The 27,212-nt window shown below is 50.6% G+C and overlaps 1 protein-coding gene across 1 annotated transcript in view; it reads left to right on the top strand.

The window, feature by feature from the left end:
* The first annotated feature begins 557 nt into the window (after nt 1-557).
* The window catches only part of LOC132584575 (hepatocyte nuclear factor 6-like), a 42,862-nt gene continuing 16,207 nt past the window's right edge, over nt 558-27,212 (top strand). Inside the window, exon 1 of the mRNA XM_060256481.1 lies at nt 558-1,539. Coding sequence (XP_060112464.1) covers nt 588-1,539 — 952 coding nt within the window. The 5' untranslated portion in view covers nt 558-587. The remainder of the gene's footprint in view (nt 1,540-27,212) is intronic.

Raw genomic sequence — 27,212 nt, 5'->3', positions numbered from 1 at the left:
GGGAGAGAGCGAGCGGGTTCTGGGGGCATCCTTTGACTTTTGCATGAGGCTGGGAGAGATTCTGATTCATGTCTCCTCACTTCCCCGCTTCATCCTGGGGCCCTTTTTTTTCTTTTTCCCACTCAATCGACCTTGTGGCAAAAGAGGCATGGAAATCTCTCTCACTTTGCATGCAGGAGGGGAGAGGGGGGATTGTCTCACTGCTTCCTGCTTGGGGGGGGGGGAGACGCTTCTGGGGTCCTACGCTGGAGGAATCTTGGGGGGTGGGTGGGTGTCTTCTCCTCCCCCTGGTCCAGATCTGTTCATCTCTCGAGCGGGAAGACGAAATGAGCTTTGAAGTTGGGCGCATGCATGCTTATTTCGGCCTGCCGGACGATAGCCGTGCTTCCCTAAGCCCCACTGGCATCCTTCTCTGTCTCTTTGCTCTCCGGTCTCTCCTCTTTAAGGCTCTCCACAAAGGTCAGAAGCCCCAGCCTGCTCCTCTCCCTCCGGCGGGCCACGGTTAATTGGCTCAAGCGATTCAGGAGCTGGAGATTCAGATTAGGTTGCCAGGCGGACCCCGGGAGGATGTCCTAGTGGCTGGAAGGATGAACGTCCAGTTGAGTTTGGAGAATGGGGGGGACATGTCCGTCCAAGAGCAGGAACTGATGCACAGTGACAGCCGGGCCTTGCACTCCGCCCTGCAGAGACCCTCTTTGATGGCCTCTGTCCTGGAGGGGAGCGAGTACCACCGGGCCGAGCACGCTCTGGCCACCTCTCTGCACCCCGGACTCAGCTTCGGCGGGGACTCCCCCACGGCCAGCACGGGCAACAGCTACACCACCTTGACCCCCCTGCAGCCCCTGCACGAGAAGTTCCACCATCAGCACCACCACCACCACCATCACCAATGCCTGCCGATGGGGAACGTCATCGGGAGCTTCACCCTCATGCGGGAGGAGAGGGGCTTGGGGACCGGTGGGAACTTTTACAGCCCGTACCACAAAGAGATCGGGATGGGGCAAAGCTTGTCCTCCTTGCCCAGCCCTCAGCTGGCCCCTATGCACAACTACGCGGGACATTCCGCCGGCCACTTGGGCAACGAGAAGATGGTGCTCGGCAACGGCTTCGAGGCCCACTCGACGGCCATGTTCAGCAGGATGGATCAGCACTTTCCCAGGGAGATGTCCCCCTCGCAGAACTCCACCATGGCGTCCCCAAACACAATGGGCCAAGGGGCCTATGGTCACCCCAGGTCGGACATGAACGCCCGGCCTAACCCTCCCATCGCCTCCCAAACCACGGTCCTCTCCAGCCAGCTGGAGGAGATCAACACCAAAGAGGTCGCCCAACGCATCATCGCCGAGCTCAAGAGATACAGCATCCCCCAAGCCATTTTCGCAGAAAGGGTTCTCTGCCGATCTCAGGGCACCTTGTCGGACCTGCTGAGGAACCCCAAGCCCTGGAGCAAGCTGAAGTCCGGGAGGGAGACCTTCAAGCGGATGTGGAGATGGCTACAGGAACCCGAATTCCAGAGAATGGCAGCTTTAAGGTTAGAAGGTAAGATAATTTCTTTAACAGCCATGATCAGGGTGGGGGTGGGGGGGACAGAGGTTGCAACGATGCGAGGAATTTGAATACTGGGTCCAGAGGTCTGAGACCAAGAACATCAGAAATGGTCCATCTAGTCCAGCCTCCTGCCTCACGCAGCGGCCAACCAGTTCCTCTGCAGGGCCAACAACAGGGCAGAGAGGCCGAGGCCTTCCCCTGAGAAGAACCTCAGAAGATCCCTTCTGGATCAGAAATGGTCCATCTAGTCCAGCCTCCTGCCTCACACAGCGGCCAACCAGTTCCTCTAAAAGGCAGAGAATCCAAGGCCTTCCCCTGGTGTTGCCTTCTGGCTCTGGGATTCAAAGGATTAGTGTCTCTGAGTGTGGAGGTTCCACTCAGCCACCATGGCTGGTAGCCATTGATAGGCTTCTCCTCCATGAATCTGTCTAATCCCCCTTTTAAGCTGTTGATTCCTGTGACCATCATGGCATCCTCTGAATTCCACATTTTAGAATTGCTTATAGAGTTGCCAACTGTTAGACGGGGTCTGAAATTAACGCTGACCTCCAAATGACAGAGACCAATTCCCCCAGAGAAGATGGCTGCTTTGGAGGGTGCACCAATGGAAATACTCCTTCCTGGGATCCTCCCCCAGGCTCTGCCCCCTGAATCTCCATGTGTTTCTCAATGGAGCTGGGAAGACCTGGGTTCGAATCGAGTCGGAAACCCTACGTTGTCAATTTATGCACGCTTCCTTGGGAGTAAGTCCCCTTTCCACAAAATGGGACATTAAGCAAGGGTTGCTGGTCCCCATCAGATAGTATAAATTCGGCCTTTCAAGGTGAGAGACCTATAAAAAAGATAACAGAGGAAGTCATACATTCAACACTCCAGGAGTTAATTTGCTTCTGATCTCTCCAGGCCTGGATAAATAGCAGCTTAGTTTAAAAATTGTGTTGTTTTAATTACATTTCAAATCTGTTTTTCTTCCAAGTCAGTCAGGTTTAATACATGACATTCCCCCCTGTTCTACCCTCAGGCTTGAGAGATGCCTACTGACCCCATCTTCGCCTCATGAATTTTGTGCCTGAGCAGGGATTCGAACCCAGGTCTTCCCAGCTCCATTCACTCTCCCGCCCTGGATATCTAAACCATCCTTTCTCAAAGGCTCAGAAATTGACTTAACCAAGACCCCTCCCAAAAGCTATCCCAGAGAAGAAAAGGATATTGACCCCTTTGTGGTTTACTTCCCCTAAAGATCCAGAAGAACATTAAGAAGTTAGTAGTAGTTGTTGTTTTTTAACCAGATTGCTGAAAATTCTGGTCAAGATTCCCAGACCCATCCAATAATTAGACTTTCCAATAATTAGACTTTCCAGTTCCTTCCAAAGATGCTATGACAGGTTTCAGTTCATAGTGTACACATCCCATCTACCTCTGGATATCTCTCGGGTGGAGGGAGTTCCACAGTTTTGGGAGCAGGGAGTATCCAAAGTCACAGAACCAGAAGGCACCAGAGAGCCCAGGAATTAATCTGCCCACCTTAACCAAGACTCGACCCTCCACCCTAGATGAACTCGGAGGAAACAAATTGTGTTGGCACCCCAGAAACGTAACCATCCGTACTGAGTCGTCTCTGGGTTTGCCACATGCGACTTGTTCTCAGCCTGCAAAATGGTTGCATGCCCAGGAGGTGAGACCACGGGGCCATATCCTTCCTGGTATGCAGGATGACTTCTGAGGATTTCTCACAGGGCAGTGGTTTCTATACCCACCCCCCATGCAGCCAGGGTTGCTCAGACCATGGCGGGAGATCCATGGGGGGAAATGTGAGAGTGTGGGGGAATTTTTTTTTTTTACTGGGTAGAGGAAGGAAGGGGATAGTCAAGAGGCAAAAAGCAGCGTTATGGTGACTCCTTGAAAACTGTTATTGGAAACGCCAAATGAATAATCGTCTTCGAGGGTCTATTATTCTGGAGCAATATGAATCTCAGCGGCCAATGAAGCTCTTGTGATACAGAACTATCCAATATCTAGAAGAGGGGGAGGGAGGGTTTGTGAAAAATCGTTGGCAGATCCGTTATATTCTGTACCTCTGTCTGATGGTTCCAGTCCAACGGGAAACATCTTTCTTTGCTCGTTTTGTACGCTTTTTGTCTCTGGCTCCTCCAAAAGGTCTTCCCTGGCTCTCCTGTAAACACAGAACTCAGTTTTAAAACTTCCCGACTCTTTAATTGTTTGCAAAGAAAAATTGGAATCATTATTGTTTGGCTTTTCCCCAGCATTCCCTGGTCATGGTTCCCTGGAACGATTTAGTGTTTATGGTGCAGGGAGTGGATAGGAACGAGGGGAAAAACCAAGGGACAAAGGAGAGATTTGGTCAAATTGTCACCCAACATGATTTCTTTTAAATGATGTTGGGTCCCCCCTCCAGCAGAAGCTGCTTTTACCCGCTGCAAGAAGCCATTTTCTTGAACTGGGGGGAAAGATGTCGCACTGGGCAAAGGAAAACACACATGAGCATACGAAGTCGCTTTATCCTGAATTAGAGTAGAAAAACAAGCTGGGATTACAGTGTAAAACACCAGAAACAAACCATCAATGTGATTTGTGGCTACCATATTTTATGATTGACAATTATATAGTCCTTAACGCGTTAAATCGATGACAAGATTATCACAATAACTGGCGTAATGCAAATATAGAAAAGTTCCAGCCTTGTATTACCACGGAATAGCTTCCATAATCAACTGTATTTAAGATGAGATAAGCCTGTTTTGTAGCTGAGTTTCCTCAAGTTATTCTAAGGGGCTCTACCTCAGAAATTCCCCTCCTAAAATTAACCATAATCGTTACAATATAAGGGAGTTGAATGGAATCTGGATGTTATAAAGGAACAGATTATATGACAAAGGAACTTGGCTTGCTTCATATATAAATGTCGAGTTACAAACATTAGGTAAGTTTAAACAACGGCTGATGTTCCCTTATAATATCAGGATTCCATTCATATTAGCAAATTTCTTATATTTTAATAATTACAGTTGTTAATTTTAGGAGGATAACTTCTGAGGAAGACCCACCAGGAATAACTTGATGCAAATTAACTACGAAATCGGCTTACGTCTAGATGCTCAAATTAACTACAGTTTATTACAGAAGCGATTCTGCTGTAATGCAAAGCTGGAACTTTTCTATATTTGCATTACCGGATCGCGCCAATTACTGCGATAATCTTGTCATCGATTTAACATGTAAGGACTATATAATCATCAGTCATTAAATGTGGTAGACACAAATCACAGTGATTGTTTGTTTCTTGTCTTGAATTAGATCATTGGTCTACCGAGATCGGTGCCGTCTACACCAAGCACTCTGGCTGAGGTCTTTCCCATCACCCTACTGCTTGGTCATTTTAGCTGGAGATGCCAGGGATTGGACCTGTGTCTTTCTGCATGCCCCCCCACCCCAAAATGTGCTACCACTGAGCCACAACCTCTGCCCTAGGGTTGCCAGGATGGACTAAAGAAATATCTGGGGACGTTGGGGGTGAAGCCAGGAGACTTTGGGGGTGGAGTTGGGATCAAGGGAGTGACAAGCACAACTGAATTCCGAAGGGAGTTCTAGCAATCACATTTAAAGCGACCGCACGCCTTTTAAATGTCTTCCCTTTGTCGAAATAATGAGGTATAGGGGCACCTTCTTTTGGGGGCTCATAGAATTGGACCCCCTGGTCCAATCTTTTTGGAAACTTGGGGGGGTGTTTTGAGGAGGGGCATCGGATGCTATGCAGCAAATTTGGTGCCTCTACCTCAAAAATCAGCCCCCCTTCCCAAGCCTCTGTTACCCACAGATCAATTATCCATTGTACCCTATGGGAATCTGTCTCCATAGGGAATAATGGAGTGCCCAGCAGACATCTCCCTCCCCACCCCTTGCCCGGGGGATCCCCTGCCCGCACCTGGGGATTGGCAACCCTTCAAAAGAGACTTGCGGATTCCAACTCCCTGGCAAGATTTCCTTTGCGTTCTGCCAAGTCCGTTTTCCAAAGCGTTTGTTTTTTTTCACAGTCTGCAGTTTTAAAATGTGGACACGAGTTGTGTGGAATTGCATTTTGGCTCCCCTGTTCCCTGTACTTCCAGGAAGCGCCCAAAATCCTCTAAGGAGGCCGGGCTGAGGAACAGAGCAGGGTCAAAGGGCTTCTGTCCTTCACAGATGGGCTCCATTTCTGTTTTATGAGGCCACCAGAAACATTTTTAAAGAACCTCTCCCCATGCCAAGGGACCCCTAATGTGAGCTTCTAGCCCCACTCCTTGGACAGGGACAAAGGTTGCGGAAAAATGGGCAGCTGGTATCTCTATGTGGTCTTAACTAGCTGCAAAGCACAGTTCCCCACGCCATAATCTGTGCAGGGGAGATTCAAACCTGGTTCTCCCATAGCGGCAGACATTGCCAGATCGAACCCTGGGGAGCCCCCAAGGCAGTCGAAATCTTGGGGGCCCCTCGCAAAGTATATCAGCGTTGGAGCACCCCCCCCTCCGCCACCCACGACCCCCACTGCAGCCTGCAGGCCCCTTCTCCAAAGCCCCTTTGACAAAGCTTTGGGGCAGAAGTAGAGAGAGGCAAACTTGGCGACGACACCGGCAGCAGCCGCACCAGGCTAGTTAAGCAAAAAGCAGCTCAGTGGCTGGCTGGGCATGAAGGCTGGGAGGGCTGCAAGCAGGGGGAGCCGGCCCAGGGTCCCTAGAGACGTGGGGGCACATAGGCCAGGGCCTACATCGCCTCATTGTTAGTCCAGTCCTGGCGGCAGAACAAGAACCCAGCATCTGCCAGTTCTCCTGGCCTTGTTTTTGAAGCTCTGCCCATTGCCCCATAGCCCCACCCACACAGAAACACACCCTCTTCCTTTTTGTCCCCGCCCCCTTTTAAAAACAAACAGTTTCACTGCAAGACCATAGAATCCTAGAGTTGGAAGGGACCTCCAGGATCATCTAGTCCAACCCCCTGCACAATGCATGAAACTCACAAACACCTCCCCCTAAATTCACAGGATCTTCTTTGCTGTCAGGTGGCCATCTAGCCTCTGTTGAAAAACCTCCAACGAGGGAGAGCCCACCACCTCCCGAGGAGGAAGCCTGTTCCACTGAGGAACCGCTCTTAACAGTCATAGAATCATAGAAGAGTTTGAAGAGACCTCGGGGGCCATCTAGTCCAACCCCCTGCACAAGGCAGGAAACTCAGTGGAACAGGCTTCCTCCTTGGGAGGCAGTGGGCTCTCCTTCCTTGAAGGTTTTTCAACAGAGGCTAGATGGCCATGTGACAGCAATGCAGATCCTATGAATTTAAGGGGAGGTATTTTTGAGTTTAGAGCGGTTCCTCAGTGGAACAGGTTTCCTCCTTGGGAGGTGGTGGGCTCTTCTTCCTTGGAGTTTTTTATTCAGAGGCTAGAGGGCCATCTGACAGCAATGAAGATCCTATGAATTTTGGGAAAGATGACTGGGGAAGACCCCGTAAAAAAGTCTGCCGCGAAAACGTCGTGATGCGACGTCACCCCAGAGTCAGAGACGACTGGTGCTTGCACAGGGGGACTACCTTCACCTTAAGTTGTGAGTTTTCTGCCTTGTGCAGGGGGTTGGACTAGATGACCCTGCAGGTCCCTTTTCCAACACTTCAATGATTCTTTTAGGCAGTGCTTACCCCACTTAGCTTCTGAGATCCGATGAGATCAGGATAACCTGAGCTTTTTAGGACCAGCTGTCATTCACTAAGGGCACCAAAAATTCTTAAGTCAGCCCTTCCTCCTGGATTTACACCATCACCGGCCTGGTCGAAGCCGATTCCCTCCGGTAGAACTGCAGAAGCTTTAACTGGACATTCTGGGAAGAGATAGAACCTTAGAGTTGGAAGGGACCTCCAGGGTCATCTAGTCCAGTCCCCGGCACAATGCGGGGAATTCACAAACACCTCTCTCTATGCATCCACTGACCCCAGCTCCATGCCCAGAAGATGGCAAAAAACCTCCAGGATCTCTGGCCAAATAAAAAAGGTCGTCCCCTGTGCAAGTACCAGTGGTCTCCGACTCTGGGGTGATGTCGCATCATGACGTTTTCTTGGCAGACTTTTTATGGGGTGGTTTGCCCTTGCCTTCCCCAGTCCTCTATGCTTTCCCCCCAGCAAGCTGGGGACTCCTTTGACCGACCTCGGGAGGATGGAAGGCTGTGTCAACCTGGAGCCAGCTGCCTGAACCCAGCTTCCACCGAGATCGAGCTCAGGTTGTGAGCAGAGAGCTCGGACTGCAGCTTTACCACTCTGCGCCACAGGGCTCCTCATCTGGCCAATCTAGCCTGGAGAAAAAGTGCGATCAGCATTTCCCTGACCGTGTAAGAAAGAGTCACGAGAACTAAACACTGATGCAACCCTTCCTGCCCTGAGAGATGATGGCGGGCGGGGGGAGGGGGGGGGACACGCTCCCTTGTTCAGGTTGACATGACACAGCAACCCTGTCTGTATCCAGAGAGAGCCAGTTTGGTGTAGTGGTTAAGTGTGCGGACTCTTATCTGGGAGAACCGGGTTTGATTCCCCACTCCTCCACTTGCAGCTGCTGGAATGGCCTTGGGTCAGCCATAGCTCTGGCAGAGGTTGTCCTTGAAAGGGCAGCTGCTGTAAGAGCTCTCTAAGCCCCACCCACCTCACAGGGTGTCTGTTGTGGGGGAGGAAGGGAAAGGAGACTGTGAGCCGCTCTGAGACTCTTCGGAGTGGAGGGCGGGATATAAATCCAATGTCTTCATCTACCTCACAGGGTGTCTGTTGTGGGGGAGGAAGGGAAAGGAGATTGCGAGCCGCTCTGAGTCTCTGATTCAGAGAGAAGGGCAGGGTATAAATCTGCGGTCTCCTTTTTGAGAGCCAGTTTGGTGTCGTTGTGAAGCGCGTGGACTTCTTATGTGGGCACACCCCCAACCCACACAGATGTCACCGAGTCACATAGCAGTGCCCAATTATGCGCCCCCAGAAGACTGGCACCTTAGGTAATTACCTAGTTTGCCAAGTGGCAGGGCTGGCCCTGGAGGTAGCTGCCAAACAGGCAGATCAAGAATTTTGCAGATCAAGGGTATCAGCTGTCATGAACACAGACCAAAGTGGGCAACCAGGAGAAGTGTGTGGTGGTGGTGTGAATTAATTTTGAGAAGAGAACAAAATGTTGCTAGCAACACTTAGTTCACTTTGAAAGCATGGAGTGCAATCCCAAGGGCACTTCCCCAGGAGTGAGCCCCATTAAATAACATGGGACTTGCTTCTGAGCAGATCTGTTTAGGATGGTTCACATAGGTTGAGATATCTGCTTTTCAAATCTATATATTAAAGGCTTCCATTTCTCCATACAACTCATGTAGGGCAATGTGAACATAAGAACATAAGAGAAGCCATGTTGGATCAGGCCAATGGCCCATCCAGTCCAACACTCTGTGTCACACAGTGGCCAATATATGTGTGTGTGTGTGTATACACACAAACATACATACATATACACACATACAAGTACATATACGCATACACACACACACACAAACACATATATACACACACATACTGTGGCTAATAGACACTGGGTTTGATTCCCCACTCCTCCACTTGCAGCTGCTGGAATGGCCTTGAGTCAGCCAGAGCTCTCACAGAGCTGTCCTTGAAAGGGCAGCTGCTGGGAGAGCCCTCTCACCCACCTCACAGGGTGTCTGTTGTGGGGGGGGGGGAGAAGATATGGGAGATTGTAAGCTGCTCTGAGTCTCTGATTCAGAGAGAAGGGTGGGGTATAAATCTGCAATTCTTCTTCATCACCTGCTAAAACGCCTCTTGGTGCTTTGCTCCATGCCCCCTCCTTCCCTCATTCCCCCCCCCCTCCATTTGCAGTCCACCCTCCACCATTCTGTTCCTCTCATGCCCAGATGTGTCTGTGCAGGAGAGAAGTGGGGTGGGGAGAGAAAGAGAGAGAGAGAGAGAGAGAGGGAGGGGGGAATCGGCAGGTCTGCTAAACTTAGATATGCTGAGATGCCGTTCTTCTAATAATATTTCCAGCCTTGTCAGAAGATGTCCATAAACCAAGGTTTCGCGGTGCTGACCACTGCAGATGATATATAAGGGGAAGCTTGCCTTGATGGGAAATTAAAAGATTTTCTCCCCCCGCCCCCCACCCCCAAAGTCACTTAAGCATTCTTGCTTGTAACCGATTTGCATAAATCCCTGGGACTCTCAAGAAACTGGCCTCGCTTGCCTTTGAGCGAAAGGAACGGGTCCCCCGGAAGCCCAGGGCCGGATTAACAATTAGGCTAACTAGGCACTGGCCTATGGGCCCCCACAGCTTTAGGGGCTCTGGGCCAGCTCCCCCCCCCCTAGTTTCCCCCAGCCCTCTCAGCCAGCAACGGAGCTGTTCTTTGCCCGACTTGCCTGGTGTGGCTGCAGCTGGCTCCGCTACCAAGTTTGCTTCTCTCTGCCTTGCCTTCACAGTTTTGTCAAGGTAGGGTTGCCAGTCTTCAGGTGGGGGCGGGGGATCCCCTGGTTTGGAGGCCCTCCCCCGCTTCGGGGTCATCAGAAAGCGGTGTGGGGGGAGGAATGTCTGCTGCGCAATTCCATTATTCCCTATGGCAGGGGTGGGGAACCTTTTTTCTGCCAAGGGCCATATGGATATATGGATGGAGAAAGTGGAGAAAGAAGTCCTTTTCTCCCTTTCTCACAATACAAGAACTCGTGGGCATTCGATGAAATTGCTGAGCAGTCGGGTTAGAACGGATAAAAGGAGGTACTTTTTCACCCAAAGGGTGATTAACATGTGGAATTCACTGCCACAGGAGGTGGTGGCGACCACAAGCATAGCCACCTTTAAGAGGGGATTGGATAAAAATATGGAGCAGAGGTCCATCAGTGGCTCTTAGCCACAGTATATGTGTGTGTATGTATGTGTTTGTGTGTGTGTGTGTGTATATATATATATATATATATGTATACATTGTCCACTGTGTGACACAGAGTGTTGGACTGGATGACCTGATCCAACATGGCTTCTCTTATGTTCTTAATAAGCAGATGAGTTCTTGCTGGGCTTTTTCTACCCAAAAAGCCCTGTGCAAAACAATGGTGATGTCAGGGTGTGATATGCAAATGATTTCCTGCCGAGCTTTTTCTACCAAAAAAGCCCTGACAACTGTAGTAATCAGGCCTCATTTTGGGCAGGAGCTCTGGAACCTCTAAATTTTATTGTGCTCTTTCTTTCTTATCCTCCCCCCACCCGGAAAAAAAAAAAAACTTGCTTCCGGGTTCCATTGTTCAAACCCCATGGGAGAGTTTTGCTGAACTCCAAAATATGACAAACTTTCTAATATTTTTCCCCGCACAAAAAAAGGGAAACTAACCCAAACATATCAAGCAGAGTCAACAGTGTGATGCGATGACTAAAAAGGCAAATGCAATTTGGGGATGTATCAACAGAAGTCTCGTGTCCAGATCACGTGACGTGATGGTATCGCTTTACTCTGCTCTGCTAAGACCTCACATGGAGTCTTGTGTTCAGTTTTGGGCACCACATTTTAAGAAGGATATAGGCAAGCTGGAATGGGTCCAGAGAAGAGCGATGAAGATGGTGAGGGGTCTGGAGACCAAGTCCTATGAGGAAAGGTTGAAGGAGCTGGGGATGTTTAGCCTGGGGAGGAGGCGGCTGAGAGGTGATATGATTACCATCTTCAAGTACTTGATTGGCTGTCCTAGAGAGGATGGTGTGGAATTGTTTTCTGTGGCCCCAGAAGGTAGGACCAGAACCAGAGGGTTGAAAAAAGAGTTTCCAGCTCAACATTAGGAAGAAGTTCCTGACCATTAGAGCGGTTCCTCAGTGGAACAGGCTTCCTTGGGAGGTGGTGTGCTCTCCTTCCTTGGAGGTTTTTAAACAGAGGCTGGATGGCCATCTGGCAGCAATGAGGATCCTGTGAATTCAAGGGGAGGTATTTGTGAGTTTCCTGACTTGTGCAGGGGGTTGGACTAGATGACCCTGGAGGTCTCTTCCAATTCTATGATTCTATGACTGCTAAGAGCAGTTACTCAGTGGAACAGGCTTCCTTGGGAGGTGGTGGGCTCTCCTTCCTTGGAGGTTTTTCAACAGAGGCTGGATGGCCATCTGACAGCGATGAAGATCCTGTGAATTTAGGGGGAGGTGTTTGTGAGTTTCCTGCCTTGTGCAGGGGGTTGGACTAGATGACCCTGGAGGTCCCTTCCAACTCTATGATTCTAAGCGGACAGATGGGAATCTTCATCCTGCCACTGTGGCCACCTTGGAGGAAGTCATTTAAAAAGTATGCTGGGAGTCAGGTTTTCTTATGACAGTTCTAATTCAAGAAGCATGTTAAGGTAGATGCTGAGCGGATATAATATAGTACCCCTTCTGGTGATGTCGGCGGGGGGGGGGTTGTCATATGCAAATGAGTCCTGCAAATGAGTTGTGCTAATGAGCTCCGGCCTCTCTTTTTCTACAAAATGACCCCTGGTATTAATACTGAGGATGATTTCCTTCCACCGCTAGGCAGGAGATCTGGGAAACTCAGCTGCCTTATACTGGATCAGACCCCCCTCGGTCCATCAATGTCAGTCTTGTCTACTCAGATCGGCAGCCGCTCTCCAGGGTCTCAGGCGGAGGTTTTTCATGCCTACTTGCCTGGACCCTTTTTAGTTGGAGATGCTGGGAATTGAACCTGGGACCTTCTGCGTGCCAAGTGGAGGCTCTTCCGTCCTCCCCGAATGGTTCTCTTTAGTGCGGTCCTCCGGCTTCCTTGCAGAACAGATTCAGAAAAATAAATCTGTCCCTTTGGTTGGATTCCATGGATCAGTTCCAGCAACAGCGAATGCTTGCACCGGAGGAAAAAAGTTGCTGTTAATTGAATGGGGGGTCTAATATCCACCTTCCATCTGTCCCCCTAGCAACCCCAGCAGTATTTCCCTCTTTCCTGCCCCCTCGTCCCCATTTTAAAATGTCATGTAGATAAGTTTAAGGGAGAAGAAGAAGAAGAAGGAGAGCTGGTTTTTATACCCAGTGCTTCACTGCCCATTGGCGTCTCAGAGCAGCTTAGCTTGGAGAAACGTCGACTGCAGGGTGACATGAGAGAGGTTTACAAGATCATGCATGGGATGGAGAAAGAGAAAGAAGTACTTTTCTCCCTTTCTCACAATACAAGAACTCGTGGGCATTCGATGAAATTGCTGAGCAGTCGGATTAGATGGATAAAAGGAAGTCCTTCTTCACCCAAAGGGTAATATGTGGAATTCACTGCCACAGGAGGTGGTGGCGGCTGTAAGCATAGCCAGCTTCAAGAGGGGATTGGATAAGCATATGGAGCAGAGGTCTATCAGTGGCTGTTAGCCACAGCATATTGTTGGTCTGTATTCTTGGTGTTGGGGGGGGGGCAAAGTGGAAGGGCTTTTAGCCTCACTTGTGAACCTCCTGATGGCACTTGAAGGTTTTTTTTGGCACTGTGTGACACAAAGTGTTGGACTGGAGGGGCCATTGGCCTGATCCAACATGGCTTCTCTTATGTTCTGGCTGCGCATCCCAAAGTGACATCACTGCATTATGGGATGCTCTAGGATTCCCTTGAAACTCTATGGTCAAAAACATAGAGTTTGTGGTGTCTCCAGTTATGCAGCTGGAAGTGATGCCACAACATCAATGGATGGCCTGGACAGAGCTGAGAAAGAGGAATTTTCTCCCTTTCCCAGAATACTGGAACTTGAGGGTATCAGATGAAGCTGATGGGCAGTAGGTTCAGAATGGACAAAAGGAAGTACTACTTTACACAGAGAGTGATTAAAATGTGGAATTCACTGCTAGATGTGATGTCCAAATGAATAAAGAGGTTTAAAAGGGGATTAGACAGATTCATGAAGGATTTCTGTGTGGTTGAAGGGGACCTCCACATTCAGACAAACTAATCCTCTAAATCTCAGAGCCAAGAGGCAACATCAGGGGAAGGCCTCGGCCTCTCTGCCCTGTTGTTGGCCCTCCAGAGGAATTGGCTGGCCACTAAGTGTGACAGGAGGCTGGACTAGATGGACCCTCCCTGGTCTGACCCAGCAGGGCTCTTCTGATGTTCTTCTCAGGGGAAGGCCTCGGCCTCTCTGCCCTGTTGTTGGCCCTCCAGAGGAACTGGCTGGCCACTGTGTGAGACAGGAGGCTGGACTAGATGGACCCTCACTGCTCTGATCCAGCAAGGCTCTCCTCATTTTCTTCTCAGGGGAAGGCCTCAGCCTTTCTGCCCTGTTGCTGACCCTCCAGAGGAACTGGGTGGCCACTGTGTGAGACAGGAGGCCGGACTAGATGGACCCTCCCTGGTCTGATTCATTAGGGCTTTTCTGATGTTCTTCTCAGGGGAAGGTGTCGGCCTCTCTGCCCTGCTGTTGGCCCTCCAGAGAAACTGGTTGGCCACTGTGTGAGACAGGAGGCTGGATTAGATGGACCCTCCCTGGTCTGACCCAGCAGGGCTCTCCTGGTGTTCTTCTCAGGGGAAGGCCTCGGCCTCTCTGCCCTGTTGTTGGCCCTCCAGAGGAACTGGTTGGCCATTGTATCAGACAGGATGCTGGACTAGATGGACCCTCACTGCTCTGAAGGCAGTGTTGTGTGTGTGTTTGTGTGTGTGATGCTGCCTTCTCCTGGTCCATCCAGGTCAGTATTGCCTACTCAGACTGGCAGCTGCTCTCCAGGGTCTCAGGCTGAGGTCTTTCCCATGACCTACCACTTGATCCTTTTATATTGAGGTGCTGGGGATTGAACCGGGCACTTTCTGCCTGCCTAATATATGCTCCGCCACAGCCCTGCCCCACATGTGTTCATCTGTGTCATAAATATGTATGGGCGCCAAGCATCATGCACGTGAGCACCAAAACTCACCTAAGTAGGGCTTCCAAGCCCCCAGTCTGGGCAGGGAACCCCCGCCCGAAAGGTTCCCAGCCCGCTGGTCCATTTTGGGAGGTTCCCAACCCCCTGGCCCCCCTGGAAGTGATGTCATCGTGACGGCACGCGACGGCTACTCTAGGCATTTCCAGGAAAACCATAGATTTTTTTCCTGGATGCTCTAGCCATTTGGGAGGGGGAAATTCTATGGTACCTATTGTGCGTGCTCGAAGAAAGTCCCCCGCCGGAGGCTGCGAGGGACTTGGCAACACCTACACCTAAGCCATGTACATCACACATGAGCACTAAGGCATGTTGCGTTGCATGACCAGCCATTGCACACACAGTGGCCGGCAAGGTTTATTTTGGACTTTGGATAATATGCTAGAGTTCATCTATCTTCAAGCAAAAGAGCTTCCCTTTGATTTTACATCAGCGCCGGTGATTTGCTGGATAGTAAGTGAACTCAACAACCAGCTGATAGAGAAAAGCGTTTAGATAATTGTAAAGGGTGGCTCTGTTCAAGTAGCGATCGCTACAAAAACCAGACTATTATCAGTCATTCCAAGAAAGCCATGGTTGGAGGTCAGCTCCTGTTTTCTAACTTAATCTTAAGAAGAAGAAGCTATTGGATTTATATCCCGCCCTCCACTCCAAATCTCAGGGTCTCAGAGCGGCTCACAATCTCCTTTATCTCCCTCCCCCACAACAGACACCCTGTGAGGTGGGTGGGGCTGAGAGAGCTCACCCAGCTCCACCCCCGAAGTCCTCAGGTATTTCCCAACCCAGATCTGGCAATCCTAGCCTCATGTAACCCCCCCTCCCGGATAGGGTTGTCAATCCCTAGGTGGGGGCAGGGGATCCCCCAGTTTGGAGGCCCTCCCCCCCGCTTCAGGATCATCAGAAAGCGGGGGGGAGGGGAGGGAAATATCTCCTGGGAACTTTATTATTCCCTATGGAGATGTATTCCCATAGGAAATAATGGAGAATGGCTCTGGAGGTATCTGGGGCTCTGGGGGGGGGGCTGTTTTTTTGAGGTAGAGGCCCCAAATTTGCAGCGTAGCATCTGGTGCCTCTCCCCAAAAGACCCTCCAAGTTTCAAAAAGATTGGACCAGGGGGTCCAATTCTATGTGCCCCAAAAGAAGGTGCCCCTATCCTTCATTATTTCCCATGGAAGGAAGGCATTGAAAAGGTGTGCCGTCCCTTGAAATGTGATGGCCAGAACTCCCTTGGAGTTCAATTGTGCTTGTCACAACCTTGCTCCTGGCTCCGCCCCCAATGTCTCCTGGTTCCATCCCCAAAATCTCCTGGCTCCACCCCCAAAGTCCACAGATATTTCTTGAATTGGACTTGGCAATCCTACTCCCAGAGCATGTGCGCCAACCTGTCCCCATGCTAAGGGACCGAGAGGCTCACTTTCTCTACAGGTCTGAGCCCCGGTGCACATTAGGCTGCTGTGTGTTCTGCTGCATTGATCGGTTTCATGCTCAGTGGCTGCTCCCTTCATGTCCCCTTCCCTTAGAGACCCTTCCTGATCCCCCAGGGACCAAGTGAGGCTGGAGTCTGGGCTAGGGTTGCCAAGTCCAGTTCAAGAAATATCTGGGGACTTTGAGGGTGGAGCCAGGAGACATTGGGGGTGGAGCCAGGAGCAAGGGTGTGACAAGCATAATTGAACTCCAAAAGGAGTTCTGGCCACCACATTTGAACATAGGAACATAAGAGAAGCCATGTTGGATCAGGCCAATGGCCCATCCAGTCCAACACTCTGTGTCACATAAGAACATAAGAGGAGCCCTGTTGGATCAGGCCAATGGCCCATCCAGTCCAACACTCTGTGTCACATAAGAACAGAAGAGAAGCCATGTTGGATCAGGCCAATGGCCCATCCAGTCCAACACTCTGTGTCACATAAGAACATAAGAGAAGCCCTGTTGGATCAGGCCAGTGGCTCCTCCAGCCCAACACTCTGTGTCACATAAGAATGTAAGAGAAGCTCTGTTGGATCAGGCCAGTGGCCCCTCCAGTCCAACACTCCGTGTCACATAAGCACATAAGAGAAGCCCTGTTGGATCAGGCCAATGGCCCCTCCAGTCCAACACTCTGTGTCACATAAGAACATAAGAGAAGCCCTGTTGGATCAGGCCAATGGCCCATCCAGTCCAACATTCTGTGTCACACAGTGGCCAATGTATGAGTATGTATGTGTTTGTGTTTGTGTGTATGTGTATATATATATATACACACAAACACAAACACATACATACGCACACACACACATAGATGTATACACTGAGGCTAATAGCCACTGATGGACCACTGCTCCATATTTTTATCCAATCCACTCTTGAAGCTGGCTATACTTGTAGCCGCTACCACCTCCTGTGGCAGTGAATTCCACAGGTTAATCACCCTTTGGGTGAAGAAGGACTTCCTTTTTAACCTGACTGCTCAGCAATTTCATCGAATGCCCACGAGTTCTTGTATTTTGAGAAAGGAAGAAAAGTACTTCTTTCTCTGCCTTCTGTGTCCCATGCATAATCTTGTAAACTTCTATCATGTCACCCCGCAGTCAACGTCTCTCCAAGCTAAAGAGCCCCAAGCGTTTCAACCTTTCTTCATAGGGAAAGTGTTCCAACCCTTTAATCGTTCTAGCTGCCCTTTTCTGCACTTTTTCTGCAATTTGAAGGGACTGCACATCTTTTAAAGCCCTCCCCTCGATTTGGAATAATGAAGGATAGGGACACCTTCTTTTGGGGCTCATAGCATTGAACCCCCCTGGTCCAATCCTTTTGAAACTTGGAGGGTGTTTTGAGGAGAGGACCTGGATGCTATGCTGAAAATCTGGTGCTTCTACCTCAAAAAACAGCCCCCCGAGAGCCACAGATGGTCGCAGATCAATTCTCCATTCTACCCTAAGGGAATTGCTCTCCATAGGGAATAGTGGAGTGCCCAGCAGACATTCCCCGCCTCCCCCCCGCTTTCTGGTGAACCTGAAGCAGGAGGAGGGCCTCCAAACTGGGTGATCCCCTGCCCCCACCTGGGGATTGGTAAGAAGAAGATATTGGATTTATATCCCGCCCTCCACTCCGAAGAGTCTCAGAGCAGCTCACAATCTCCTTTACCTTCCTCCCCCACAACAGACACCCTGTGAGGTAGATGAAGATATTGGATTTATATCCCGCCCTCCACTCCGAAGAGTCTCAGAGCGGCTCACAATCTCCTTTCCCTTCCTCCCCCACAACAGACACCCAGTGAGGTAGATGAAGATATTGGATTTATATCCCGCCCTCCACTCCGAAGAGTCTCAGAGCAGCTCACAATCTCCTTTACCTTCCTCCCCCACAACAGACACCCTGTGAGGTAGATGAAGATATTGGATTTATATCCCGCCCTCCACTCCGAAGAGTCTCAGAGCGGCTCACAATCTCCTTTCCCTTCCTCCCCCACAACAGACACCCTGTGAGGTAGATGAAGATATTGGATTTATATCCCGCCCTCCACTCCGAAGAGTCTCAGAGCAGCTCACAATCTCCTTTACCTTCCTCCCCCACAACAGACATCCTGTGAGGTAGATGAAGATATTGGATTTATATCCCGCCCTCCACTCCGAAGAGTCTCAGAGCAGCTCACAATCTCCTTTACCTTCCTCCCCCACAACAGACATCCTGTGAGGTAGATGAAGATATTGGATTTATATCCCGCCCTCCACTCCGAAGAGTCTCAGAGCGGCTCACAATCTCCTTTACCTTCCTCCCCCACAACAGACACCCTGTGAGGTGGGTGGGGCTGGAGAGGGCTCTCACAGCAGCTGCCCTTTCAAGGACAACCTCTGCCAGGGCTATGGCTGACCCAAGGCCATTCCAGCAGGTGCAAGTGGAGGCGTGGGGAATCAAACCCGGTTCTCCCAGATAAGAGTCTGCACACTTAACCACTACACCAAACTGGCTCTCCAGTAACCCTAGTCTGGGCACCTGGAGCATGCCACACAGATGCTGCCCTGTGCGGAGAGGTGCTCACTTCCTAGTGGATAATGAAACTGTCATCAATTTATACAGGGGCATTATGATACTGGAAGGCTGAGTCAACCTGGAGCTGGATACTTGAACCCAGCTTCCGCCAGGATCGAACTCAGGTTGTGAGCAGAGTTTAGGACTGCAGCTACGCCACGGGGCTCTTTTTTCCCCGGATGCCTTCTTCAAAAAAGAAAAGTCCAAACCAATCCCAGAGTCTTAAGCGCACTGACCGACTGGAATAATCTCAAATAGCATTGTCAATGTTAAACAGTTATTTTATCAACTGCTGTTTAACCAAGCCCATCGATCAAGTCTGCAATATGCACGTTTATTTAAAAGCTTCAGGACAGGAGAACTTAAATCATTGTTCCAACATGGAATAGTAATGGCATTTGGCATGTCTGTAGCCCTTTCGGTGGTCAGAAATCTACCCGGACGTCACCTTCTTGCAGTCCTCACAACAGCTCTGCAAAGGAGGCCGGTTTCATTTGCCCCGTATTGCAGACGTTTGTGTTCTTTTTGCAGAATTCGGGGTTCTTGCGTCGGGAAGAATATTCAGGATTTTAAAGGTTGGGGGGCTTTTTAAAAAGTGAGGGGGCCCCCTTTCCCACCCACCGCAGGGCCTGCCGCTTCTCAGCTTTCTGGGGTAGGGGCAAAAGCTGGAGGTTCTGAAAGTGGCCAAGTCAAGGCAACCAACCCTAAAACTTTGGGCTCCAGAAGGGAGTGCATCTTGCGTGCAAGCAGGGGTTTTTCTTCCACCTCCCTCTCCCCCACCCCAGTGCTTTGCGGCCAGCAGCTCCATCTGTTCCTCTCCCGCCCTGGCCCATTCCACACGGCTTCCTCCACCTTCCGCTCCTTCATAGGGTTGCCAATCCCCAGGTGGGGGCAGGGGATCCCCCCGGTTTGGAGGCCTTCCCCCCGCTTCAGGGTCGTCAGAAAGCAGGGGGAGGGGATGGAAATGTCTGCTGGGATCTCTATTGTTCCCTATGGAGATTTATTCCCATAGAAAATCATGGAGAATTGATCTGCAGGTACCTGTGGCTCTGGGGGGGCTGTTTTTTGGGGGGTAGAGGCACCAAATTTTCAGTATAGCATCTAGACCCTCTCCCCAAAATACCCCCCCAAGTTTCAAAAAGATTGGACCAGGGGGTCCAATTCTATGAGCCCCAAAAGAAGGTGCCCCTATCCTTCATGATTTCCTATGGCAGGAAGGCATTGAAAAGGTGTGCCGTCCCTTTAAATGTGATGGCCAAAACTCCCTTTGGAGTTCAATGATGCTTGTCGCAGCCTTGATCTTGGCTCCACCCCCAATGTCTCCTGGCTCCACCCCCAAAGTCTCCTGGCTCCACCCCCAAAGTCCCCAGATATTTCTTGAATCGGACATGGCAACCCTACTCCTTCACCTTTTGCTTTTGCTGCTGCAGTGGATTGGGCGCTGCTCAGCTCTCCCGGTACTGGCTGCTGCTGATGGCGCTTTGCTGGCTCAGCCATAGCCCTGGAGGGCCCCCTGAGAGTTGGGGGGGGGCCCTGACTGGCCCCCTGTGGCTACGGGCCTGAGAATATTTCACCCCCAAAATAAGCTGCCATGCTGTTGAGACTGGGGGGGGAAGCCTCAGCCAATAGAAGGAAGAGAGGCTTGGCTCTGCTGTGCGATTGATCTGCTAACTTGCTAGAGCAGGGGTGTCAAACATGTGGCCCCCGGAGGGCTCCTATCAGGCCCCCGAGCAACTGGCTGTCATCTGCTTCCTTCTCCTTCTCTCTTGTTTCTTTCTGCACCACAGTTCGCTTTGCCAGGCTCGCTCAATCGCACAGGGGTGACAGAGCAAATCCTCTGTTTTCTCCATTGGCTGAGGCTCCTCCCTTGGGGAGGAAGGGGGGCCAGGAGAGCTTGCTTTGCCAGGCTCTCTCAATCGCACAGCAGAGCCAAGCCTCTCTTCCTTCTATTGGCTGAGGCTCCCCCTCCCAGTCCCTTGAAGAAGGAAGGAAAGAGCCAGAGCTTCCTTTGCCCAGTTCCCTGGATCCCATGGGAGGAATACAAAGAAAGCACCTTTAAGACCAAGGAGTGCTAATGTTTTAAGCATGTTTTTTGGAAAAATATATATCTGTATTTGTGTTCTTTATAAAAATTTGTATCTCTGCTACCTATTCTTAAATAGGTACACACATCGCCCTGCACGACATGGCCCGGTCCAACCTAACACGGCCCGACCCAACAAGGTCTCGTTTATGTCAGATCCGGCTCTCGTAACAAATGAGTCCGACGCCCCTGGACGAGAGCTTTAATCAAATAAATGAATCCCCGGTCATTTAATAAACGAAAGCATTTATCTGATTCCTGCGTCCCGCTTTTCGCATTAATAAGGTCTGCATATTTTCTTCAATAAATGAACTGGAGGAAGACTGATTTCTGTAACGTTGCCAACTCCCAGAGTTACGGCTCATCTTCATGCTAGAGAAATCCGTTCCCTTGGAGAAAAGGACTGCTTTGGAGGATGGACCCCATGATGTTATACTCTGCTGAGCTTCCCTTTTCCCCTAAACCCCACCCTGTCCAGGCTTTACCCCTAAATCTCCAGGTATTTCCCAACCTGAAGTTGGCAACCCTAGGGTAGGAAGAGTAGACGAAGTCTGTGACGATCCTTTAATGAACCTCCATTCCAAGGGGCGTATCAGGGATTGCTGGGCCGGAGCCTGGCTGGCTAGCGAGGATCATGGGGCCCAGCCGCGCTGTGCAGCAGCCTCCCCAGGGCCAGGCAGGGATCACAGGGCCCAGATGTACTGTGCAGCAGCCTCCCTGGGGCCTGGCTGGCCAGCGAGGATCGTGGGGCCCAGCCATGCTGTGCAGCAGCCTCCCCAGGGCCAGGCAGGGATCACAGGGCCCAGATGTACTGTGCGGCAGCCTCCCCGGGGCCTGGCTGGCAGGCCAGAATTCCTGCAGGGCCTGGAAAAGTTACTGTCACCATTCAGTTTGCACTTGATTATCCCAGACGGTGTGGCCTGAGGGTGTGACCTAATATGCTAATATTAGGGGATGTGGTTAATATGCTACTGAGTTCTTGCTGGGCTTTTTCTACAAAAAATCCCTGGACCTATGCATTTGCCCAGGGCGGCGGGCCGTGTGTGTGTGTGCCAGATTAGGCTCTCCCCACATGCCTTCAAATAGAAAAACAATTATTTGCATTAATTTTGCCGGCCTGAATCATTCTCCCTTGGCAGAGCACTGCTTTTTAAGTTGATAACTTTTCATGGCCCACGAATGATGTTATAAATATCCAGATGGCCCTTGGCAGAAGAAAGGTTCCCCACCCCTGCTTCGATTTGATTTTTATCCTGCCTTCCTTTCGAGGAGCTCAGAACAACACGCGCCATTTCCGTATCGCGTCTATGGACATTATTCTCACGACAGACCTCGAAGGCGGGTTAGGCTGAAAGAGACGGGACTGTGGCCACCCAGGGAGAGCAGAGCAGAGATTTCAGACTTAGTGGATCATACGCTGAACATGAGTCAACAGTGTGATGCGATGACTAAAAAGGCAAATGCAGTTTTGGGCTGTATCAACAGAAGTCTCGTGTCCAGATCACGTGATGTGATGGTATCGCTTTACTCTGCTCTGCTAAGGCCTCACCTGGAGTATTGTGTTCAGTTTGGGGCAGCACATTTTGAGAAGGATCTAGACAAGCTGGAACAGGTCGAGAGGAAGGCAACGAAGACGGTGAGGGGTCTGGAGACCAAGTCCTATGAGGAAAGGTTGAAGGAGCTGGGGATGTTTAGCCTGGAAAGGAGGCGGCTGAGAGGTGATAGGATCACCATCTTCAAGAACTTGAAGGGCTGTCATATAGAGGACGGTGTGGAATTGTTTTCTGTGGCCCCAGAAGGTAGGACCAGAACCGACAGGTTTGAAATGCAATCAAAAGAGTTTCCAGTTCAACATTAGAAAGAACTTCCTGACAGTTAGAGCGGTTCCTCAGTGGAACAGGCTTCCTCCTCAGGAGGTGGTGGGCTCTCCTTCCTTGGAGGTTTTTCAACAGAGGCTAGATGCCCATCGGACAGCAATGAGGATTCTGTGAATTTAGGGGGAAATATTTGTGAATTTCCTGACTTGTGCAGGGGGTTGGACTAGATGACCCTGGAGGTCCCTTCCAACTCTATGATTCTATGACTGTTAAGAGCAGTTCCTCAGTGGAACAGGCTTCCTTCTCGGGAGGTGGTGGGCTCTCCTTCCTTGGAGGTTTTTCAACAGAGGCTAGATGGCCATCGGACAGCAATGAGGATTCTGTGAATTTAGGGGGAAATATTTGTGAATTTCCTGCATTGTGCAGGGGGTTGGACTAGATGATCCTGGAGGTCCCTTCCAACTCTATGATTCTAGGATTCTATGTCTCTGTGGTCCTTTACACAATACAGTAGGGTTGCCAGCAGTGCTCCCTCTAAGCTGAGTGAGCGTGAGCTAACCCACAGATTTTTAGCCTCCAGCTCACAGGTTTTTGTCTTAGCTCAGGCAAAATGGCCCCAGAGCACACTAATTGATGCAGGAGCTCACAACTTTAATGCCAGCAGCTCACAAAGTAGAATCTTTGCACACAAGGCTCTGCAGCTTACAGGGAGTATTGGTTGCCAGCTCTGTGTTGGGAAACACCTGGAGACTTTTGGGGGCGGACCCAGGAAAGGGCAGGGTTTGGGGAAGGGAGGGGCCTCAGCACGGTACAATGCCCTAGAGCAGTGGTCCACAACCTTTTTGGCACCAGGGACAAGTTTCGTGGAAGACAATTTTTCCATGGACCGGGGTGGGGGAGGAGGTGCTGGGGTTTTTGCCATCCCATGTTGCCCCCATGCCATATCCCTGCCCCCAATGGGGGTCTTTAAATAGGGGGAGAGTGGGGCTGTTTCTGTCTCCCCCTTCCATTTAAAGACCCCCACTGATCAGCTGATTGGTGGAGATCTATAAATGAGGGGTAGGAGAGCCAGTTTGGTGTAGTAGTTAAGTGTGCGGACTCTTATCTGGGAGAACCAGATTTGATTCCCCACTCCTCCACTTGCACCTGCTGGAATGGCCTTGGGTCAGCCAGAGCTCTCATGGGAGTTGTCCTTGAAAGGGCAGCTTCTGTCAGAGCTCTCTCAGCCCCACCCACCTCACAGGGTGTCTGTTGTGGGGGAGGAAGGGAAAGGAGATTGTGAGCCACTCTGAGACTCTTCGGAGTGGAGGGCGGGATATAAATCCAATATCTTCATCTACCTCACAGGGTGCCTGTTGTGGGGGGGGGGGGAGGAAGGTAAAGGGATTGTGAGCTGCTCTGAGATTCTTGGGAGTGGAGGGCGGGATATAAATCCAATATCTTCATCTACCTCACAGGGTGTCTGTTGTGGGGGAGGAAGGTAAAAGATTGTGAGCCGCTCTGAGACTCTTCGGAGTGGAGGGCAGGATATAAATTCAATATCTTCATTTACCTCACAGGTGTCTGTTGTGGGGCAGAAAGGGAAAGGAGATTGTGAGCCGCTCTGAGACTCTTCGGAGTGGAGGGCGGGCTATAAATCCAATATCTTCATCTACCTCACAGGGTGTCTGTTGTGAGGGAGGAAGGGAAAGGAGATTGTGAGCCGCTTTGAGACTCTTCGGAGTGGAGGGCGGGATATAAATCCAATATCTTCATCTACCTCACAGGGTGTCTGTTGTGGGGGAGGAAGGGAAAGGAGATTGTGAGCCGCTCTGAGACTCTTCGGAGTGGAGGGCGGGCTATAAATCCAATATCTTCATCTACCTCACAGGGTGTCTGTTGTGGGGGAGGAAGGGAAAGGAGATTGTGAGCCGCTTTGAGACTCTTCGGAGTGGAGGGCGGGATATAAATCCAATATCTTCATCTACCTCACAGGGTGTCTGTTGTGGGGGAGGAAGGGAAAGGAGATTGTGAGCCACTCTGAGACTCTTCGGAGTGGAGGGCGGGATATAAATACAATATCTTCTTCTTCGTAGCAGCGCTGCCTCTTCTGCCTGCCTGGAACCCAGGCAGATGAAAAAGGTGGTGTGGCCTCACTCCACAGTTGCCTCCCCTCACTCCATGACCCGGTTGCTACCAGGTCACGACCCGGTGGTTGGGGAACCCTGCCCTAGAGTCTACCCTCAAAAGCAGCCATTTTCTCTAACAAACCTGGTCTCTGTCAGCTGGGAAATGGGATCTCTCCAACTCTATTGACGAGTGCTATTGTGGTAGAAATACCCTTTGGATATCCTGCCTTGGAGCTTGCCAGGCCCCTGGGTTTGCTACGGGCTTCTCAGCAGCTGCTCAGACACAGCCATGCAAAAGAAGAGAAGCCACACCTATCGAAAGCCAGAGGAATTTCAGGTATGTCAGCCATATTGCCGAAAACCCATCTAGAAAGTGAGCGGATAGGAATATCACGCTCGCCGCAAAAGAAAATGCATGGCCTGAAAACAAAGGTCTCCTTTTAAGGAGCAAGCAGCTTGGTATTCCCCCCTCCGCCCCCCAGTATTCCAAAATCCCCTGCAATCTGGCAGCTGTGTGAAGTGGGTAAGGGAAACCTCTCTCCTGCCCCCCCACGCCCGCCTTCGACCTACTGAGAGACTTTGTATAAGGGAAGTCATCGATTTTATTGTCCGAGGCTGAGACTGTCACCAGCTCGTAGCCGTACAGTCCCCCAGAATTCCCTCTGCTCTCTTCCCTGGGGTGTTTTTTTCTGCAAAGCAAAACATTGATTTTTTTTTTGTTTCGATTGGCCCAAAATTGCCCCTTCTCGGTTTTAACCCTGCCCTCGAATGTATTACCTTTTTTTTCCACGAGGAAGGGGGGAAAAACAAAAGCGAGTGAGCGAGAGAGAGAGAGAGAGAGGAGACAAAGCTGAAATCGGTGGCTCGTTCCAGTTCCAATTTGACCTGATTCTCATTGAAAACACTGGGAAGCTTTTTGAGAGCTGCAAAAGAGACTCATTGCCACAAGATGCAGAGATGGCCACTACCAGCTCAAATAGGGTTTTTTTTTTAAAGGAACAAGGAAATGCATGAAGCAGGATACATCTGTTAATGGTTGTTAGCCATGACCTCTACTGTATGCAGATTTGTCTGGCTAAACAAACAACAACAACAAAAAGCATTTCTGAAAGGAACAGAAATTTCAAGGGCGAATGTTGCCAAATTCAGGACTAATCTGTGTGCTTGCTTCTGAAGAAAAAGAAGATATTGGATTTATATCCCGCCCTCCACGCCGAAGAGTCTCAGAGCGGCTCACAATCTCCTCTACCTTCCTCCCCCACAACAGACACCCTGTGAGGTAGATGAAGATATGGGATTTATATCCCGCCCTCCACTCCGAAGAGTCTCAGAGCCGCTCACAATCTCCTCTACCTTCCTCCCCCACAACAGACACCCTGTGAGGTAGATGAAGATACTGGATTTATAGCCGACCCTCCACTCCGAAGAGTCTCAGAGCAGCTCACAATCTCCTTTATCTTCCTCCCCCACAACGGACACCCTGTGAGGTGGGTGGGGCTGGAAAGGGCTCTCACAGCAGCTGCCCTTTCAAGGACAACCTCTGCCAGAGCTCTGGCTGACCCAAGGCCATTCCAGCAGGTGCAAGTGGAGGACTGGGGAATCAAACCCGGTTCTCCCAGAGAAGAGAGCTCTGGCTGACCCAAGGCAGGTGCGAGTGGAGGAGTGGGGAATCAAACCCGGTTCTTCCGGATAAGAGAGCTCTGGCTGACCCAAGGCCATTCCAGCAGGTGCAAGTGGAGGACTGGGGAATCAAACCCGGTTCTCCCAGAGAAGAGAGCTCTGGCTGACCCAAGGCAGGTGCGAGTGGAGGAGTGGGGAATCAAACCCGGTTCTCCCAGATAAGAGTCCGAGCACTTAACCACTACACCAAACTGGCTCTCTTCTGGACCTCTGGAAAAGCCTGCTGGAATTCTACATTTGTACCTAAGCGGGTGTTTCTAAAGATGATTTCACAGGATAGCCTTGTTGGTCTGCAATAGAACAGCTAGACTGGCATCCAGGAACGCGAGGGACAAATGAGATTTCCGGGATACCAGCTTCCAAGAGTCAAAATGTACCTGGCAAAGGGCGTTTTGATTCTCCAAAGCTTATCCCTTGAAAAATCTTTTGGTCTCTAAGGTGCTACCGGGCTCAAATCTAATTGCTCTCTGGTTGCTTAGCCAGATTTGAATCCAGTAGCATCTTAGGGATCAACTAGACTTTGGGGGTACCAACTTTCAGAGTCCAAATGTATTTGATGAAGGGTGCCTTGACTCTCAAGAGCCCTTTGTCAGATAACTTAAAGAAGGCGGGAGTGAAAACGGTCTCGTATGGAGACTCTGATCTGCATTGTCTTCTTCCTAACAGAACCAGGTCTTTTTCTTAAACCCCCCCCCTACCCACTCACCGCCCCCAAATCATTGTGCTTCCAGAAGGTGAGCGGGAGCTATGCCGTTTCTCACCTTTTCCTTGCCACCAATCCTGCGCGTCAAGGGTTAACGCGAACCAGCTGCTCTTTACTGCACAACCCGAGCCTGGATCTGATCAATATTTTCTATCAGCGTGCAGTCAAAGATGAGGCGCAAAGGTGGGGGGGGGCTGAGGCTGCTTGGGGAAGAGTCGGAGAGCAGAAAAGGCAGCCAGGGAGGGTGTGGGGGGGGGGGGAGGGAAGGCAGTCTGTCACGTTTCACAGCCGCAAGACAGACACATCTATCAGGGCTTTAAAAAGTCTCGCCACTTCGGGCCTGGCAAATATTTCTCTTTTCTGA

This window comes from Heteronotia binoei, chromosome 1 (assembly GCF_032191835.1).
Source record: "Heteronotia binoei isolate CCM8104 ecotype False Entrance Well chromosome 1, APGP_CSIRO_Hbin_v1, whole genome shotgun sequence".
NCBI classification, from domain to species: domain Eukaryota; kingdom Metazoa; phylum Chordata; class Lepidosauria; order Squamata; family Gekkonidae; genus Heteronotia; species Heteronotia binoei.
Note: the sequence above shows the minus strand (reverse complement) of the source record. Positions and strands in the feature narration are given on the sequence as shown.